Source organism: Anopheles ziemanni, chromosome X (genome assembly GCF_943734765.1).
Source record: "Anopheles ziemanni chromosome X, idAnoZiCoDA_A2_x.2, whole genome shotgun sequence".
In the NCBI taxonomy this organism is placed as follows: domain Eukaryota; kingdom Metazoa; phylum Arthropoda; class Insecta; order Diptera; family Culicidae; genus Anopheles; species Anopheles ziemanni.
Window position 1 is genome coordinate 13751071 of NC_080707.1, and position 15767 is coordinate 13766837.

The 15767-nt window shown below is 49.0% G+C and overlaps 3 protein-coding genes across 3 annotated transcripts; 1 reads left to right on the forward strand and 2 right to left on the reverse strand.

Moving 5' to 3' along the window:
• Window positions 1-954: 954 nt before the first annotated feature.
• LOC131290803 (ras-related protein Rab-39B) lies at window positions 955-2002 on the reverse strand. The gene is made up of 2 exons (XM_058319981.1): window positions 1830-2002; window positions 955-1736 (listed from the first exon to the last, which is right to left on the reverse strand). Exons 1-2 carry the CDS (start codon window positions 1935-1937, stop codon window positions 1185-1187), a joined length of 660 nt encoding a protein of 219 aa, XP_058175964.1. The 5' UTR covers window positions 1938-2002; the 3' UTR covers window positions 955-1184.
• A 2257-nt stretch (window positions 2003-4259) lies between these two features.
• On the reverse strand, window positions 4260-7341 carry LOC131290379 (dolichyl-diphosphooligosaccharide--protein glycosyltransferase subunit STT3A). Its single transcript, XM_058319530.1, has 4 exons — window positions 6899-7341; window positions 5316-6814; window positions 4666-4885; window positions 4260-4594 (listed from the first exon to the last, which is right to left on the reverse strand). The coding sequence occupies exons 1-4, from the start codon at window positions 6984-6986 to the stop codon at window positions 4260-4262; spliced, it is 2142 nt and encodes a 713-aa protein (XP_058175513.1). The 5' UTR covers window positions 6987-7341.
• Window positions 7342-8335: 994 nt separating this feature from the next.
• On the forward strand, window positions 8336-14848 carry LOC131291106 (chitinase-3-like protein 2). The gene is made up of 4 exons (XM_058320296.1): window positions 8336-8835; window positions 11068-11192; window positions 12720-13616; window positions 14265-14848. Exons 1-4 carry the CDS (start codon window positions 8765-8767, stop codon window positions 14846-14848), a joined length of 1677 nt encoding a protein of 558 aa, XP_058176279.1. The 5' UTR covers window positions 8336-8764.
• Window positions 14849-15767: the final 919 nt, after the last annotated feature.

Genomic DNA, 15767 nt, shown 5'->3' on the forward strand with positions numbered 1-15767 from the left:
TTAAACGCTCGTTCGGCCAGGGTGGAGCGGGTTTGTAGCAGTTTTAGACAAAAAAAAAAACACACACACAAAAAGCAAATGTCTAGTATAAAATGTACATCGCGTTGTACAGCATAAATTGATACAGTTCGGTTGCCCTTGAACCGAAACGAAACTAGTAAAACGTGTCTCGGTGACATTGGCTATCTGCAACTGGTGATTGTGAGTGCGTCCGTTCGGTCTACCTGATGGCCACGAACTACCTTTTCCTTCCCTACTTGGCCAATGCCTTTTGCAGCGAAGCGGTTCTATCCGATCCGTCTTCAATAGAAAAGTGAAGGCTAGCTAGAGAATTGCGGATATATTAGCAAACAATAAATATTTGCCTATTTCCTGGCGCTAATCTGCATATGACGAGACGACGAATTGTTACAAATGGCAACCCGGGACACCTTTGTTAAGCAGATATTTTGAATCCGTGTAAAGCTGGCCCAATATAAAAGTGGTTGAAAGCAAGTTAAACATCGTGACATGACACTAGAGCGTTGAGTATACGAGTAAAAACGTAGACAGCACAGCATTGGTACGGATAATATCACATCAGAAACACCACAAAACCTGCAAACACCCTGGCATGAGCGCTCCGGGGAGTGCAAAAGGGAATCTAACCGTCATCCTCTTCTATTCCTCTCTGACATCATCAGAGCTACATAGATCAATTGGTAAATTTTACGTAAGTCTATTAAAATGTCGCCTACCCCAAGCGAAGTAAAATCAGTAAACCCTCTCAGTGTGGAGGTGTGTAGTAAGAGTTAATGGAGCTTAACTAAAGATTATACAAATAAAAAAACATATGGTACAATTGTAAGCCACACACGGCTGGGGCGAAGTGGAAGGAACTTCCACGACGATGCCATTTCCATCTCGATGTGACGGAGAAAGAGTATGGACAGCAGAAATGTTTGAATAGGGAAGGGATAAGAAAAAAAAGTGAGCGACAGTGGATTAGAAACGAGGGAAACCGAAGCGCGGGTTGTTTCTACAGCCTGAAAGAAGAGGTCTAAGAGGGTAGCGTCTGACCGTTTCGCTACCTTTCGCCGGCAGGGAAGATAAGCCCGGTGTACCTGCCCTCCTTTTGCACCGGTCGACAGATGGGACCGCGTTTCCGCAGCATGCTCTCACACGTTTTGCGATGAGTTGCGTCCTTAGCAGCAGGAACTTCGGGCCGATTCGGCAACCACCAGGTTGAAGTCCAGATTGTTCGGACGCATGAACCCTTTCTTGATGCCATCCCAGCCGTCCTCGACCTTGTACTCGCCGCTCTTGATCCGATTGTAGACCTCCTGCGTGACGAGCGAGAACGCCTCGCGCACGTTCATGCCGGACCGGGCGGACGTCTCGACGAAGATGAGCTCGTGCTGCTCGGCGAACGTGCGCGCCTCCTCGACGCTGACCTCGCGCTGCTGGGCCCCGCTGGTGACCAGGTCCAGCTTGCAGCCGACCAGCGCGAACACCGGCCGGTGCGGTTCGATGTGTCGCTTCGCCTCCATCATCCACAGCGGGATGTGCTCGAAGCTGGCATGGTTCGTGATGTCGTACACCAGCAGCACGCCGACCGAGTTGCGGTAGTACGATTTCGTGATCGACCGGAACCGCTCCTGGCCGGCCGTGTCCCACAGCTGCAGTTTGATGCGCGTCCCATCGTTCACCTCTATCAGGTGGGCGAAGAAGTCCACCCCTACCGTCGGATCCGATAGCTGCGGGAAAAAAAACAGCCAAAGCCGATTAAAAACAAAAACAAAACAATTGATCCAAAATGGTCACCACAACGCTGGCGAAGGTTGGCTTACCTCAGCAAATTTGCCATCTGTAAAGTATTTCAGCAGGGAGGACTTCCCGACCGTACTGTCCCCTATCAGGATGTGGCGGAATTGATAGTCGAACATTGGCTCCACCATGGTTTGATGTTGGCTGAGCGGTTGAGTTTGGCTGATAGTTGTTTCTTCGCCGGGCTTGGGGATGCACTCCCTTTTTGCCGGATGTCCGCTGGCACTGTGTCGGAGATTGTTGTTATTGCGTGCTGGAGCTCAAATACTGCAGCGGGGAAACGGATTGCCTTTTCAATTAGAAACCTTGACCGCCAAGGTAAGCGGCACGGAAAACAAACAGAGGCGGAGAGAAAGAGAGCAACGCGAGCCCGGGGACGAGGGTCAAACGAGCGGGTGATTAGCTTTTCCTACGCGAGTAAAGCGCCGCCAGCGCCGTTTTCTAATTGATTCTTTGGTGTCGATGTCGAAGTACGGGCGTTTGCAGCATCAGTATGCTGCCAGGGTATCGGTTGGCTGCCTCCTCAGCCGAAAGTAATGACACTACGGAGAAGTGTCTACCCCTCCCCGTTTGCCGTGAAGATAACGAACGAACGAACGAATACGACGTCAGCCGCGTCACCGGATTACTGCCTGCTGTTCGTCAGCATCCAGCCGAAACACGATGACACCCGTAATTCGACTGTCCCGAAAGCGGTGGTGTTTCTCGCACGTTCCACGCTTCGTTTCACGGCCTGATAGTGTGCAGCAGCAGCAGCAGCTTTGGCACTTATCAACCCCCGCCTGTGCCCGTTCTACCCTGACGATCTTCCCGACCTGCCTTTGACGGTGCTGCGTGGACGGTGGTGTAAACAGAATTATATAAACATTCTATGCACTCCTGATACGGGCGCCACTCTCCGTGTCCACCGCGTACGTTCACTGCGTTCACTGCCTTCACTTTCGCTGCCCGCTGCACCGTCGGATGGTTTTGGAAGTAATTTTCAATGCAAAAGCAAAGCTGGGCTGGGTGCTACGCACTCCGCAACCGCATGTCACTCGCAGTCGCTTCGTGCGTTGTTTTGTCGTTGTCTCTGCCCGCTGGCCGCTGATAAAGTTGGGCGTTACACACGGTCCACCACCAAAAAATCGAAAGCTTCTGCTCACTGCTAAACTGCTGGCTGGCAAATCTGGCAGAACCCTACGCCACTTCGTGTGCGGGTCGCGGGGGGCCGGGGAGCGCCTGTATCACAACAAAAAACAACAAGGTCCGTCCCCAGTTGGGAGATAACTATATCGCTGCCTTTCAAAACCAGCTGACACCTACGGGTGCTTCCTTTTCGAGCTGCGTTCGAGCAGATTCGAGCAGCCAATAGCATTTGTTCGAGCACCGAATGCAACCGAGCCGCAGGCCAACCCGCAGGACAGGCCGACGACCGCTGAGGTATGACGTATGAAACCATATTTCTTATGATAATTTATCTCAACTAGATAAAGCAAACAATAAGTAACTTCCTCAATCAACGACAAAGAAAAATGAGGGCTGACCGTTCAAAGGATGTTTGTATAACGAGAAGCGTTTTTCCTTTCCGTTGCACCTTCTTTCGCATCGAATCCTTGCGGTTAGTTAAATTTTCAATTCCCAGGGATATCTAGTTTGGGATAACATGATGCATATTTGTAGTGGCCGGGCAGAAACAAACAGCATGTATATTCGAAATGCCCGACATCTGCGCAGGTTAGTAATAGAGGAGGCTTATGATGTAAAATTAAATTCTTCTTTTTTTCTTTTATTTGTTCCATTAGTTCCGAGGCAAGAACCGCGCCGCCTATCAGCGCCCCACCAGCTGATCAAAAATGGGGTGAATGATTACAGATTGCCTTGCCATTACAGTTTCTTGCCGTGCGTGAGGAATGCTGGTGATGGACTGGTACCTGGACATGGTCGGACTGAACGTCCGTCGGCTTGTGTGTTTTATACTTTTTTTCTCTCTCTTAAAACGGCACCTAGGTTTGATCGCTTTTGGCTCTGACTGATTTAATGTGACGTTTATTTTGCGAAGGCAATTCTATCGTGTGCGTTCGGTCGCTCGGTTTGCAAATGACGCGAGCAGAATCGATTATAAAGATAAAGAACAAAAAAGGGCATGTTCGTTGCTGGGGAAGGGCAAAAAGAAATAGGAAATCCCACGGAAATGGGTAAGTAAAAAAAAGGGTACACATATCGCGACTAGTGCTAATTCATATGACTCGATGTTCGACAAACGCACAAAGTGGTAAACAAAAAAGGGCTCCATCCTTCTGATCTACAAAAATCACTTCAAACCGATTTACTTGTGCACTTAAGGAAATTAAATCAGCATTGCTCGTTGACTTGGGCCAATACAATGCTAGGAAAGGGGACAGAACAGGGGCTTGTAGGGGATTCGAAAAATGTTGAATTAAACAAAAAAAAACGATAGACGGTAGAACGCTTCAAACACCACGATTGCTGAGATCTTTCACCTTGTAGATCCGCACAAGCCAGTGCTCGGTGGTGTACGCTTCCTCGAGCACGTCCAGCTCGAAGTCCTTGTTGCCGATCTCCGCACCGCGAACCCGATCGTAGCCGGGCGCTTTGCCGCCCTCGGTGTACACCTGGCCGAAGCGATAGTAGCACATCTTGTACATCAGACAGTTCAGCAGCGTTGGCGAACCCTCCTTGTCGATGCGGAAGTCACCGCTCTGCGCGTAGTAGTCCACCTCCTTGATGTGCGCACCACGGTCCGTGCTTCCACCGATACGCACCATCCACAGGAACTTGTTGATGTCTGAAGTGAAGGGAACAAACAAACGTTCGATCTCGCTATCCATCGAAAGGGAAGGTTCAATCGTTTCTTACCATCCGACGAGTAGCCCGTGAGGCCACCGAAAATAACCAGCACGTAGTCAACGTCGAGCTCCTTCATGATTTCGTACGCCTTCTCCTCGGTTGAGGCCATCGCCTGCCCGACGCGCGAAATGTGCGTGTTGTTCCACGTGTTGTTATCCACCAGGATCGTACGGTTGGCCATGGCCGTAATTTGGTAGCCATAATCCCACCAAGACATAACACGCGCATCCTGGCAAGTGGGAAGATAATAATAGATACGAAAACTTAGACAACAATCTCATTTCGTTCGACTTTAACAAATAGCCCACTCAGCAAATGTTTCAGAGATCAAAGTGCGACAATCATAGCGCTTTATGTGCGAGGGGAGACAGGTATTCAGCCTGTAAGCCAAATTCAACTGTATCTCCCTCCCAGAAGGAGCTCAAATTTAAACTATTTCATCATACAAAAAAGCGATTAGTTGATCATATTACGATTTCGCCTCCAAACGAGGAACTGCTCTTCTAAATCCATGGACTGATTTCAAACATGTACCTTGACATAAATATTCTTCCGTAAATATTACGCAAAACGAGCATCCTATAAGTATTAAATACAGATATTTTCTTTAAGGTTAGGAGGCGAAACCTGTGAAACCCATTTCTATGTAAAGAAAGTACCTCTGGAGTGTTCATCTTTAGCCAGTAGTAAGCTTCACGGAAGTCGTCGAATATGATGCGCCCTCCGTCGTGCGATCGGGCACTCAACACGATGCTCGGTGAGCTGTATGCCTCCGAAGTGACCCAGGTGCAGTGGAACGTGTACGTGATGAGCAGGAAGGTGACGAGCAGCACGAACCCGATCGCTACCTCGTTCTTCACCGGCGACTGTTGCTCGTAGCGAGCCTTCGCCTTGCGGTTGCTCGTGTTAGCGTCGGGCACGCCGGGCACTCCCGTTCCACCAACGTCCACGTTGCGGATGTACTTGGTGAGCAGGTGGGAAATGGCGATGCCGGAAAGGATGCACATGACGGGCGCGAGCACCAGCATCAAACGTACCATTACGCCGGCGAAATAGATGCTCGTCACACCGTACAGGATAATGAAGATGTTGGCGTCGGAGAGCTTGGCGAAGCAGAAGTACAGCCCGGCGGGGAACAGGAACACCAGGATTTGCAGATCGAAGTAGAACGACGACCAGGAGGTGGGCTGATGCTCGGAAACGGACGCGATGATCGGAATGTGGTTCTTCGCGTACGACGGATCGAGCAGCGAGTAGAACCGACCGGTCCAGGGTGAGATCTTGCCCGTTACGGTCAGCACCAGGCCGAGGAGGGCGGCGATGGATGCGATGGTGACGACCAGCGCTTGGAAAAGCAAGTCGAAGTGCTCCCGTGGCACGGCAGAGCGCACGTAATCGACGAACGCATGCAGCTGGCAGAGTCCAAACACGCCGAACGCAAGCATATGCTCCGAGCTCTGGACGGGCTGGAAGCCGACGAACGAGATCTGCATCGACAGGATGGTGCCGATCGTGTAGAGGGTGCTGTAGGCGATGTAGACACGGTGCGTGAAGCGCCCGGTCGCCATCAGGGCCAGCACGTGCAGGGGAATCAGATTGATGAGAAACACGTACCCGCCCCAGGACGAAACCATGTAGAAGTAGGCTAGCGCGGCCAGCGTCGCCCATAGGATGGCTCCCGTCTTGACCGCCTTAATCCAGGTGTAGTACGTGAGCAGCATGCAGAAGATCGCGATGCCCTCGTTGTCGTACGATCCGGCTACGGACCGTGAGATATAGCCCGGCACGATGGAGATCATGGCGCCCGCAACCAGCCCGGCACCCGTGCTATGGATCTCCTTCGTCAGCAGATAGGTGACGATGGTCGTAAGCGACGAGAAGAACGGGGCCAGAAAGACGCACACGTTCCGAATATCGACCGTGATGTTCAGCAGCCACATCAGCCGGTACAGCGTGGCCGACGTTACCATCAGCCCCGGATAGATGGTGCCGCCAATGATGCGGCCCAGCGGATACCACGCTCGGTCATCGAACCAGTTATGGAAGTTATAAAAGCCCTGCTCGGCCAAATACTTTGTCGTGCGGTAGTTGAAGTAGGGATCAAACTCGTGGATGACACTCTCGAACCGCAGGACGGAAAACAGGCGTGTAGAAAATGCTGCGGGGCGAAAAAAAAAAAAAGGAGACGGGTAATGACACTTTTGAGGTTACGTCTGCACCAGCACCGCCTGGCGCTACTTACACAGGATTGCCGCCGTCGTCAGGATGCCCAGCTTGATAAGGCTTTCCTGCTTTTCGAAGCTCATTCGCAGCTTCGTGACCTGCTCCATGTTAGCGACGTTCGTGCGGCACGCGGTTTATCGTTGCTTGGTTGAGTGGGGTGACTTATTTTAACAAACAAACAAAAATCCCGTAACACCGTACGCCCAGCGCTTCTGGGTAAATAAACATACAGCCCGACGCCCAATTTTACACTCTCCTATCCTGCCTACGACAAATCACTCTCACTGACTAGCGACGCGGTCCTTACGAACGAAAAACGGGTGCTTTATCGAGCGGCCTGGTTTCTAGCAGGGGTGAGGACCCGCTGCACGACTATGTTAATGTGCCCGTCGTCGTTTTTTGCACAAGCGTTTGATTGATGGCGGCCGACTGCGATGGTTGCCGGTTTCGTCGGGTGATCGAACGGACGACCGGCGTTCCAAGTCGCTCTGGTACGATGCGTCGTAGTGGCGTGGCAGCTTTCAGCTGCTGTCAAATATGGCGCATCCCCAAGGTGTGTACAAACGTGCTATATGTAGCGCATTCGAGCAGATGTATTCACCTGCAAAAGGGGTTTTCTTTAATCGCTTGGATGACAAAATACCAAAAATACATGAAATGTATGTTTTCTATGTATTTTACCATGCCCAACCACAATATTATACCCGTGAACATAAATTATGGAAAACCATTTCATTCAACCCATCTACGACAACGACGACTATAGTGCGTAATATCAAATGCAGCAGGAATAACAAACCCCGGCAAGTGAAACAAATACGCATTACTTTCACTTCTAGCGATATATACATACCGACACATAACCCTCAACCCTTTCACCCTATGCAGCGCTATGCGTTTGACCTACTCGACCGTCGGGCCCTTTCCCATCTACATAAAATGCATTGTCCCGTGGCTTTTCCTTGGCCATCTCTCGCTCTCGCCAACGCGAACGGCATCCCGACCGAGGGCCCATGAGACCGATCTGTCAAAACAAGCTGCACAATCAACTACAGGGCGAAGGGTTTTGCTTTGTGGTCATTCGAGGCGAATGTTTTGTTCAGTTCTGTTCCGGAGTCCAAGCCAGTGACGAACCGAGGGCGTCGGGTATGGTTTTCCACCAATCCATCGCATCAACTATCGAGGCTTGCTGTTCTGATATCGGTCTTGTGAAGGCGCCACAAGAAACGCGTGAAAAGAGTGGTCGTTCAGTGCCTAGTTTGTGAAGATGGCAAGCGGAAACTCGTGTTGTGGTTATTTAACACTCTAGCACGCACGTTTACCTGGTGGTTTCATTTTAAGCTTGAGAACGTCGCATCATTCGGTGCTCCAGGCCAGCGGACATCAAGATTCTTTTCTCAAGTTTATCGCGTAAATTAATGAGCTGCCCTGGTGTGTGTGTGATACCAAAGTCGACAGGTTCATCATTACATTCGCTTGCAATCCATCACATCATTCAACTCCCATGAAATCTGGTTCCATGAACAACCACCAATCTAGCTGATGGTTGCCTCGCCACCTATCAAGCCAGCACTGCTCACGTCATAGCTCGAAAGGAGTCTACCGTTGGAAGATAACGAAGGTGTCCACTGGAAGGGACCTGCAGGAATCCCGGAAATGCCGGCCTCGTTACATCCCGATTGGAACTCACGCGAATTTGGCAGCTGTCTTACCGCAGGGATCCAATTTCGTTCGGTGTAACCGAGCCCGAAACATTCCAACACCAACCAAAAAAACAAAACCACAAAAAAGCCCCTGATTCGTCCTATTCTAGCCTAGGGGGTGAAATTAAATCAGAGGAAGCACTAGCGGAAGAGTATCCAAGTATTGTAGAAAGCAGCACCAAATGAAAACGGAAAGAAGGATGTCGAAGCAGCAAGGAAAATACGAACTGCTCAAGGAGGAAAACAACCTAAGGTAGGTGCCATACAAATCGGGGGCCCGTTGTAGGGATTCCATTTCACTTATCGTAAGTTGAACTGTTTTCTTTTTTCACTGAACCAACGAAGAACGAAGCGATACGTTCTCACCCCTTTTGGCGATCCAGCATTTTCCCTGGCACGGATTGAAACATTATAGTTTGCGGTGTATTTATACTGCTTCCTTACTTGTACTTTCTTACTTTTGGAAATCGAATTTCCCAAATAAATAAAATTATACAAACCCCCCCTTTTCAAACTTAGTTATCTAATCAGACTAAATCTGTGGTTGTGAATGCGTTAAGCGATATGCCTTATCATCTGCATTATTTCCGTCGCTGTTTATCGAGTCAAATTGAGCCGTTATTCCACAGTCATCGCTGGCCATGCTCGTAAACATGCAATTGCTTACCCTGTAACCTGATAGGGAGGATTGTTGTTGTTTTCATTCGGTCGATTAGCATATATGCGTAGCCGTCTGTTTACTGCTCATGCCTGTTATTTGTCCCTGCAATCGTTCTTGGGGTTGTGCCTAGAAATTAGTTCCACTTCCTTTGTCCGATTGTGTTCGAGGTATATTTGTTTGACTCATTGCTTTGATTAAGCCCACATCTAAGTGGAAACCCTTCTGTGGCGATGCCCTATGTGTGTCTCCAAGGGAAAGTGGACTCATACTCGAAGGGCTCTTGGTAGATTGTTTCGACTTTGAAGAAGCTTACGATGCGACTTTGCATCAAAAGATTCTACAGCGCAATGATGGTGGTCAGGACTGGTTCAAACACTGCTTTTTCGGTGGGTTTATGCGAGATTAAGTAGTAAACTGCTGTACTTCTTCTGCTAACGATAGTTTTCTTTTGAAATATCATAATGTACGTTTGCGCTTGCAGCGCTGGTTGGAGCTTATGGTAATGTTTTCCCTTTTTGTAGGCGGCTGTGCAGGAGAATATAAGCTTCTGCTGTTCACGCTTCGGTTATAAATCATCGGAACAGCGCCACACTGTTTCTCTTTCGCCCACCTTACCCCGCGTTGGCGCCCATAAACGTCCAGACGCGACACGTTTGTGGTGCCCTTCCTAGCGGTTGCGGAAAGATTCGGTTGCCAAAGAAGTATGGATACTACTACCACTACTAATCCCTGCCAAACCTATAGCCTGCCGTGACGGGATGTATACCAAGAGGCAGGGTAGGTCAGAAGGGCTGCCATCCATACCGGAGCTTTCCTCCAATGCCGAAGGACCAATGTTTGCTCACACATGTTTACCTATTAGGCCCCCTTCGCAGGAGGTTGGCGACCTGCGGGTGTGCGCCTTGCTGGACGTAGCGGTATTGTCCCACCCTATGCCCATCCCACTCCCGGTTGGCCCTGTGCTGACCCTGTGCTGGCACCGGCTCTTTATTAGATTAGTGTCATGCAATTAATTTCGACTCCCTGCAAAGCGACTCCATGACAAGCACGGTGCCAAAAAATGCTGAAACAAAACAAGAACTTTTATTGGCGGTATGCTGTAAAGAGGGGGACCCCGTGTGGGCTGGAGAAAGAATTATAAAAACAAAAACAACAACCAACCATACTCACGACAAGTAAAAAGCACGCTCCGCCGAGGGAAATTGATGAAGTTTTCGCGCGGCAAAAAGCACTCAACCGGTCCATCGCTGCTTCCAAGTCGAGTTCGCGTCAGTTTTCGCGTCAATATTGCCTCGTTGCTGCGTTCGCATCCACTTATTACAGCCGTTTTTCGTTCTAATTATTTGCCTTTCTCGAGATGGCGAGCATATCAATCAATCAATCGGCATCCATTTATTTGTTTTTCTTCGCTCTTTTTTTCTGCACTATCCTTTTTTGCAGCACTTAGGCAAATGCGAGCCATTAGCTGTAAATCAATAAACGGCGCATATTTCGTGCCGCACACCCTAGTTTTACTGCCGGTCGTTGGGTATTATGTTCCGTCCCTTAGGTCTCCGTTTTAGTTTTTGTTCGTTCTCGACGGGGGAATTGAGTTTCCTTTCCGGGCGGAACGAACGATTACCGACGGAATAAAATTTGCAGGAATGGGACGGCTTTCCGTTTAGGTGGATTTCGAAAGGCATGTGAATGGATTGTAAATTTGCGCGGGGGCGAAGGAAACTAAAAGGCGTTTTCTGCAAAGGATCGCCAGCAGATTCGTTATCACGGGCCTCGTTTTTAGCTAACCTAATTTATTTTTTTCTCTCTCACTTTTCTGTTTTTTAGGCGAAAGCACACCTATATACAAGGATGTCTGTTGGTCGTACTCTGCGGCTTGTCGAGCGTGACGGTCTACACGATCTGGACCATGATCTACCGACAGAATCTAATAATACCACCGACACTCATTGGTACGTAGCGTAGGGAGGAAAGTTGAGAGCGGTACGGGTCACGCGTACGCCACCGGTGCAGCATTATTCGCATTCGGCGGCCTAGATGTGCATGATCCGCACCGGCCTATTGTATAAGCTACCTGCTTCGTGTATGTGTATGGCGAAGACAAATCGGCTCCACATTTGGTATGGTGCCAAGTGTAGGTCGAGACGTGGCCGAGACGAGACATACTAGGTATCTAGGTCCAGGCCGTTTGTCCAGGAAGGGCCATGGGAGAATTTAAAAAAATGGACCATGAATAAAGGGCGGATGGAGTTGGCAATTGCAGAGTTTAGTGAGAGTAATTGATAATTGAAAAGTATACCAACGAGTAGAGCGCACGAGGCAAGCTTGTAGCAGGAGAGCATTGAATTATCGATGATCTAGAACATTGTATTGTATAATCACGAATAATTTGGTAGTAGTAGGCTGTATTGTAAACCACGAATAAGTTGGTAGTAATAGGCTACGGCTAGGATATCGCTATCTAAGCAAGAAACTTTTACAAAATTCATCCGCACGTTTATTTGGTTTATTTAGTTTAGTTTTATTGCATGGTAAACGCAGGGACCTCAGTAATACTTAATGCTAGGCTTAGTTACAGCAATTTTTCCATAAAATAAGCTAAAATATTATGTATAAAAAACACATCGATTTGAAGACAACTGACAACAACATGGAGATTGAAAATTGTGAGAAACTGTTAAACGCTATGTACATAGAAGTTGGTACCCCTTAACGTTTTCGCTAGATCTGTTCTTAATAGACTACGGCAAAAACGGAGCGTATGATCAGGAACATACAAATTAATTGAAAAATCTAAATTAGGAGTATCGATTTCGCCTTATCTTAGGATAGGGATAAAATCTTCGCTGATCTAAAGATTGCAGACGGAGTAGAAACCTTCTTGTTTCGTAAAGTGTAGGTTAGTCTATGTTCTATCTTAAGGTCCTGATTCGTATTTTTGTCAATTTACGCTGAATTCTTTCAATTCAAATAGATCAGGTCACAGTGTGAGGTACCAAAGTTACATCATTAAATGCTAAGATAGAACGAACAAGAGCGACGAAAGCATTTAAGTTCTCTAAAGTATGCTCGATTCGATTATTTGTCAGCAGCCATATTAATTCAAAGTTAGTACACGGAAGCATCTCTCTTTGTACGTTAATATTAAATAACGTTTTTTAAAGTTTCGCCCTTTTCATTTGGCAAACCGTGTTAAGATTGCCTATAATACGCAAAAGAGTATTGAGTCTGTATGGGGGTTCGCGACAACCGAGCGGTAGCGCCGGTTAGAAACTCGGCCCATGAGCGCCGGGGCTCACCACCTCGACGGCGTGCGTTCGAATCCCAACCGAGACCGGACCCTCCCCTGTACGAGAGGACTGACTATCCACGTACAACAGGGAAACAAGTCTCGTAAGCCCTTAACGCATGACCAAGAGGTCGTTACGCCAAGAAGAAGAAGAAGAAGTATTGAGTCTAAAACTGATTTTCTCTTACAGCCGTTTCGCCCCACTGGCACAAACGAATCGTACAGTACGAGGGTGCCTTGCGTGAAAGTCTGCATCGTGAGGAAGTGGCTCAGTTTGATGCAGCACTCGCGAAGGAATTGGAAAGAGAACAGTATGGCAAGTCCACGCCAGCCAGAGCTGCTAGTACACCGGTGGACAGTAAACAGCAGCCCGAACAGCACCGGGTGAAGGAGCTCGACAACGAGCGAATATTCCCGTCGCGCTTCGGCAACTACATCTACTCGAAGGAGGCCACCCGAGGGGAACCGCCGAGCCCGAAGATAGTCTGCTACTATACGACACCCTCGCTACGCTCGACCCAGCGGTCTGGGTTGCTCGGGCGGGGTGGTGCGGCGCTGCGTCACACCCTTCTACCGGACCGCATCGATCCGCATCTTTGTACGCACCTGAACATCGGCATCATCGCGATCGTCAATGGAACGCTGTTTATCGACGACGATGTGCGCGAATCGCTCGTCCAGTCGAGAGAGCTCCGGCGGGCCAACCCGAACCTGCGCATCCTGCTGTGGGTCGGTGGGGGTAGCGTCGGCGGCTTCTCCGAGATGGTTGTCGACCACGCCAGCCGCAAGGTGTTCATCCAATCGCTGAAAGCGACCCTCGAGCAGTACCGGCTCGACGGCGTCGACCTCGACTGGGAGTTTCCGGACAGCTGTTGCAAGCGTCGGATGCACTTCTCCCAGCTGCTGCACGAAATCCGGCGTGAATATCAGCGCGAACACCGGACGTACATCCTGAGCGTAGCCGTCGCTCCGCAGGAAACGATCGCCTACATGGCGTATGACGTGGGCGAGATCAACAACTACGCCGACTACGTTAACCTCATGACGTACGACTATCACTTTTATTCGTCCGCACTTCCACAGACGGGTAGGTTTGCAAAATTCTAACATTTTAGAATTTTTTTATATACTTTTAAATGAGTATGAACACATAGTTACTCGATCTTTCGACCTTACCAAACAACAGAACTTCCAAACAGTTTGTGATTGTCAACTATATTTGGTGGATTGGCAACGTTAGAATGAATTTCTCGGTATATTTTGGTAGAGCTAGTTGTACAGCCGTAAGTTTGCATAACTCTTTTTTTCCTGTAGAAACCAAAGGAGTTTACATTTTGCAAGTGTTGGCTAGAATTACTTTCCGTTGAATGTTAAGCTTCCTTTGCCTTCTGTTCAGTTTGATTGTTAGCCGTAGCGAGTTCGTGAAAAGAATTCCTATAATTATAATTAAATTTTTGCTTTGCAGTCAATCTTCTGTTATTCTATTACTCTTTGATACTATTTAATTACAACGGCAATGTACAAATGTAAACAGTAAAGAAATTAATGAGCTTGAGAGTTCGGCAAACCTGTGAAAAACAACTGCTTGTTTACATTAGAAAACTAACCATAGAACATTACGCCCTAAGCTATAATTAAACCATTTTGTAAATATGTAAATCCCTGCGTTGGGATTTGTATTTGAAAATTGCTGTCTTCGCTTCATTAAAGTATGCTTTTCATGTTTCTTCTCCAGGGCTAAACGCACCGTTGTACCGAAGGGCAAACGAGCACTCGCTGCTGGGAACGCTGAACATCAACACGTCGGTCGAGTACTGGCTGTCGGCGGGTCTCGACAAGAGCAAGCTCATCATCGGCCTGCCCACGTACGGCCACACGTACACGCTCGTCAACCCATTCAATGCGCGCATCGGTGCGCCGGCGTCGGACGTCGGGCGCGTCGGCACGCTCGGCTTCGCGTCCTACTCGGAGGTGTGCTGGTTCCGCCGGCACAACATCTACGTGCACCAGGTGTACGACGTGGACAGCTGCTCGCCGTACCTGTACGCCGGCAGCGAGTGGATCTCGTACGACGACGAGCGCAGTCTCGAGTGCAAGGCGAACTACATCAAGGCGCATGGTTTCGGTGGCGCCATGATCTTCTCACTGAATACCGACGACTTCGGCTCGTACTGCGCCGACAATGCGCTGTACCGGGAGGAGCCGGTGGCGCACGAGGCCAGCTTTCCGTTGCTGCGCAAGGTACACTCGATCCTGGTGCCGCCTTCCGCGCCAGTCCCAACGTCACCGGCCCCTGGGGAAGTGACCGGCATCCGGTGAATCGCCAAAAGCGAGGGAGCGAGCGTCGGCTAACTAACCAGGAAACATTCCCCAAGGAAACGTTCCGATCAGCCTATAGACCTGCATCATTCGCCTTGTTTTCGTGCTTTTTTTATACCGTTGGCGCTCGTCGCTCCACGTACCGGACCACTCCGTGTGCTTTTGTTTTGGTGGCGCTTGAAACCGTTTATACCGGAGTGGATGTTTGTTTTCCCCACACGCTACCAAGCCGGAAAATCTAGTCAATCTCACACGCACACAGAAACACACGCGCAGAAACACAAACAAACACCCACAAATACACACCGGGAAGTGGGCGATCCTAAGATGCTAAAGAAAAGAACTCCACCGAGCAAAGCGGAGCATGCGAACGGAGCGAACAAAAGCCGCAAGATGCTTCAAAAAAATAAAAAAAAAACACCTGCCTTAACCGCCCTCACATCATAGTAGTATTTTTAAGCAGCTGAGTTCTGGGTAGGGTAAAATCTTAAGGGTTAGAAACACACACACAAAAGGGCTTCGTTGTGAATGCTTCCACAATTGGCGGCGACGACTAGCGAGTTGGTTTTGGGAGAAAGGAAACAAAGCGGAAGAGCAAGTGGCTAGAGCTAGTGGTAAATAGGTATCAGATGAATTAATTGACTGTCTTCCAGCGTCCGCTTGTAGGCCGTAGTCCGCCCCCACACGCCGTGGGTGCTGTGCTTGGTGCCACCTTTTCGTTGTTGCGCGAGGAGGCTACAATTGTTTAGGTTAATTGCATTGAGATTTCTTTTTCAATTCGCAATCCATTCTGCCACCCGCGAGGGGCGGATACAGGGGGTGCTATCTTTATTTATTCGTGTACAGATTTACGTTACGTCGATTGTTACTGTTGATCGCTGCGAATGAGGCAAGATTATCCTAGAGGTTAAGCAAGTGT

What these genes read in the sequence shown, in the direction of transcription:
- LOC131290803 (XM_058319981.1), bottom strand. Translation starts at nt 1,937, where the DNA reads ATGGTGGAGCCAATGTTCGACTATCAATTCCGCCACATCCTGATAGGG. An exon ending in CAGATGGCAAATTTGCTGAG is followed by an intron (nt 1,737 to 1,829) that starts GTAAGCCAACCT and finishes TTTTTCCCGCAG; the next exon opens with CTATCGGATCCGACGGTAGG.
- LOC131290379 (XM_058319530.1), bottom strand. Translation starts at nt 6,986, where the DNA reads ATGGAGCAGGTCACGAAGCTGCGAATGAGCTTCGAAAAGCAGGAAAGC. An exon ending in GACGACGGCGGCAATCCTGT is followed by an intron (nt 6,815 to 6,898) that starts GTAAGTAGCGCC and finishes TTCGCCCCGCAG; the next exon opens with CATTTTCTACACGCCTGTTT. An exon ending in TAAAGATGAACACTCCAGAG is followed by an intron (nt 4,886 to 5,315) that starts GTACTTTCTTTA and finishes CCCACTTGCCAG; the next exon opens with GATGCGCGTGTTATGTCTTG.
- LOC131291106 (XM_058320296.1), top strand. Translation starts at nt 8,765, where the DNA reads ATGAAAACGGAAAGAAGGATGTCGAAGCAGCAAGGAAAATACGAACTG. An exon ending in AAGGAGGAAAACAACCTAAG is followed by an intron (nt 8,836 to 11,067) that starts GTAGGTGCCATA and finishes TCTGTTTTTTAG; the next exon opens with GCGAAAGCACACCTATATAC. An exon ending in GTCCGCACTTCCACAGACGG is followed by an intron (nt 13,617 to 14,264) that starts GTAGGTTTGCAA and finishes TTTCTTCTCCAG; the next exon opens with GGCTAAACGCACCGTTGTAC.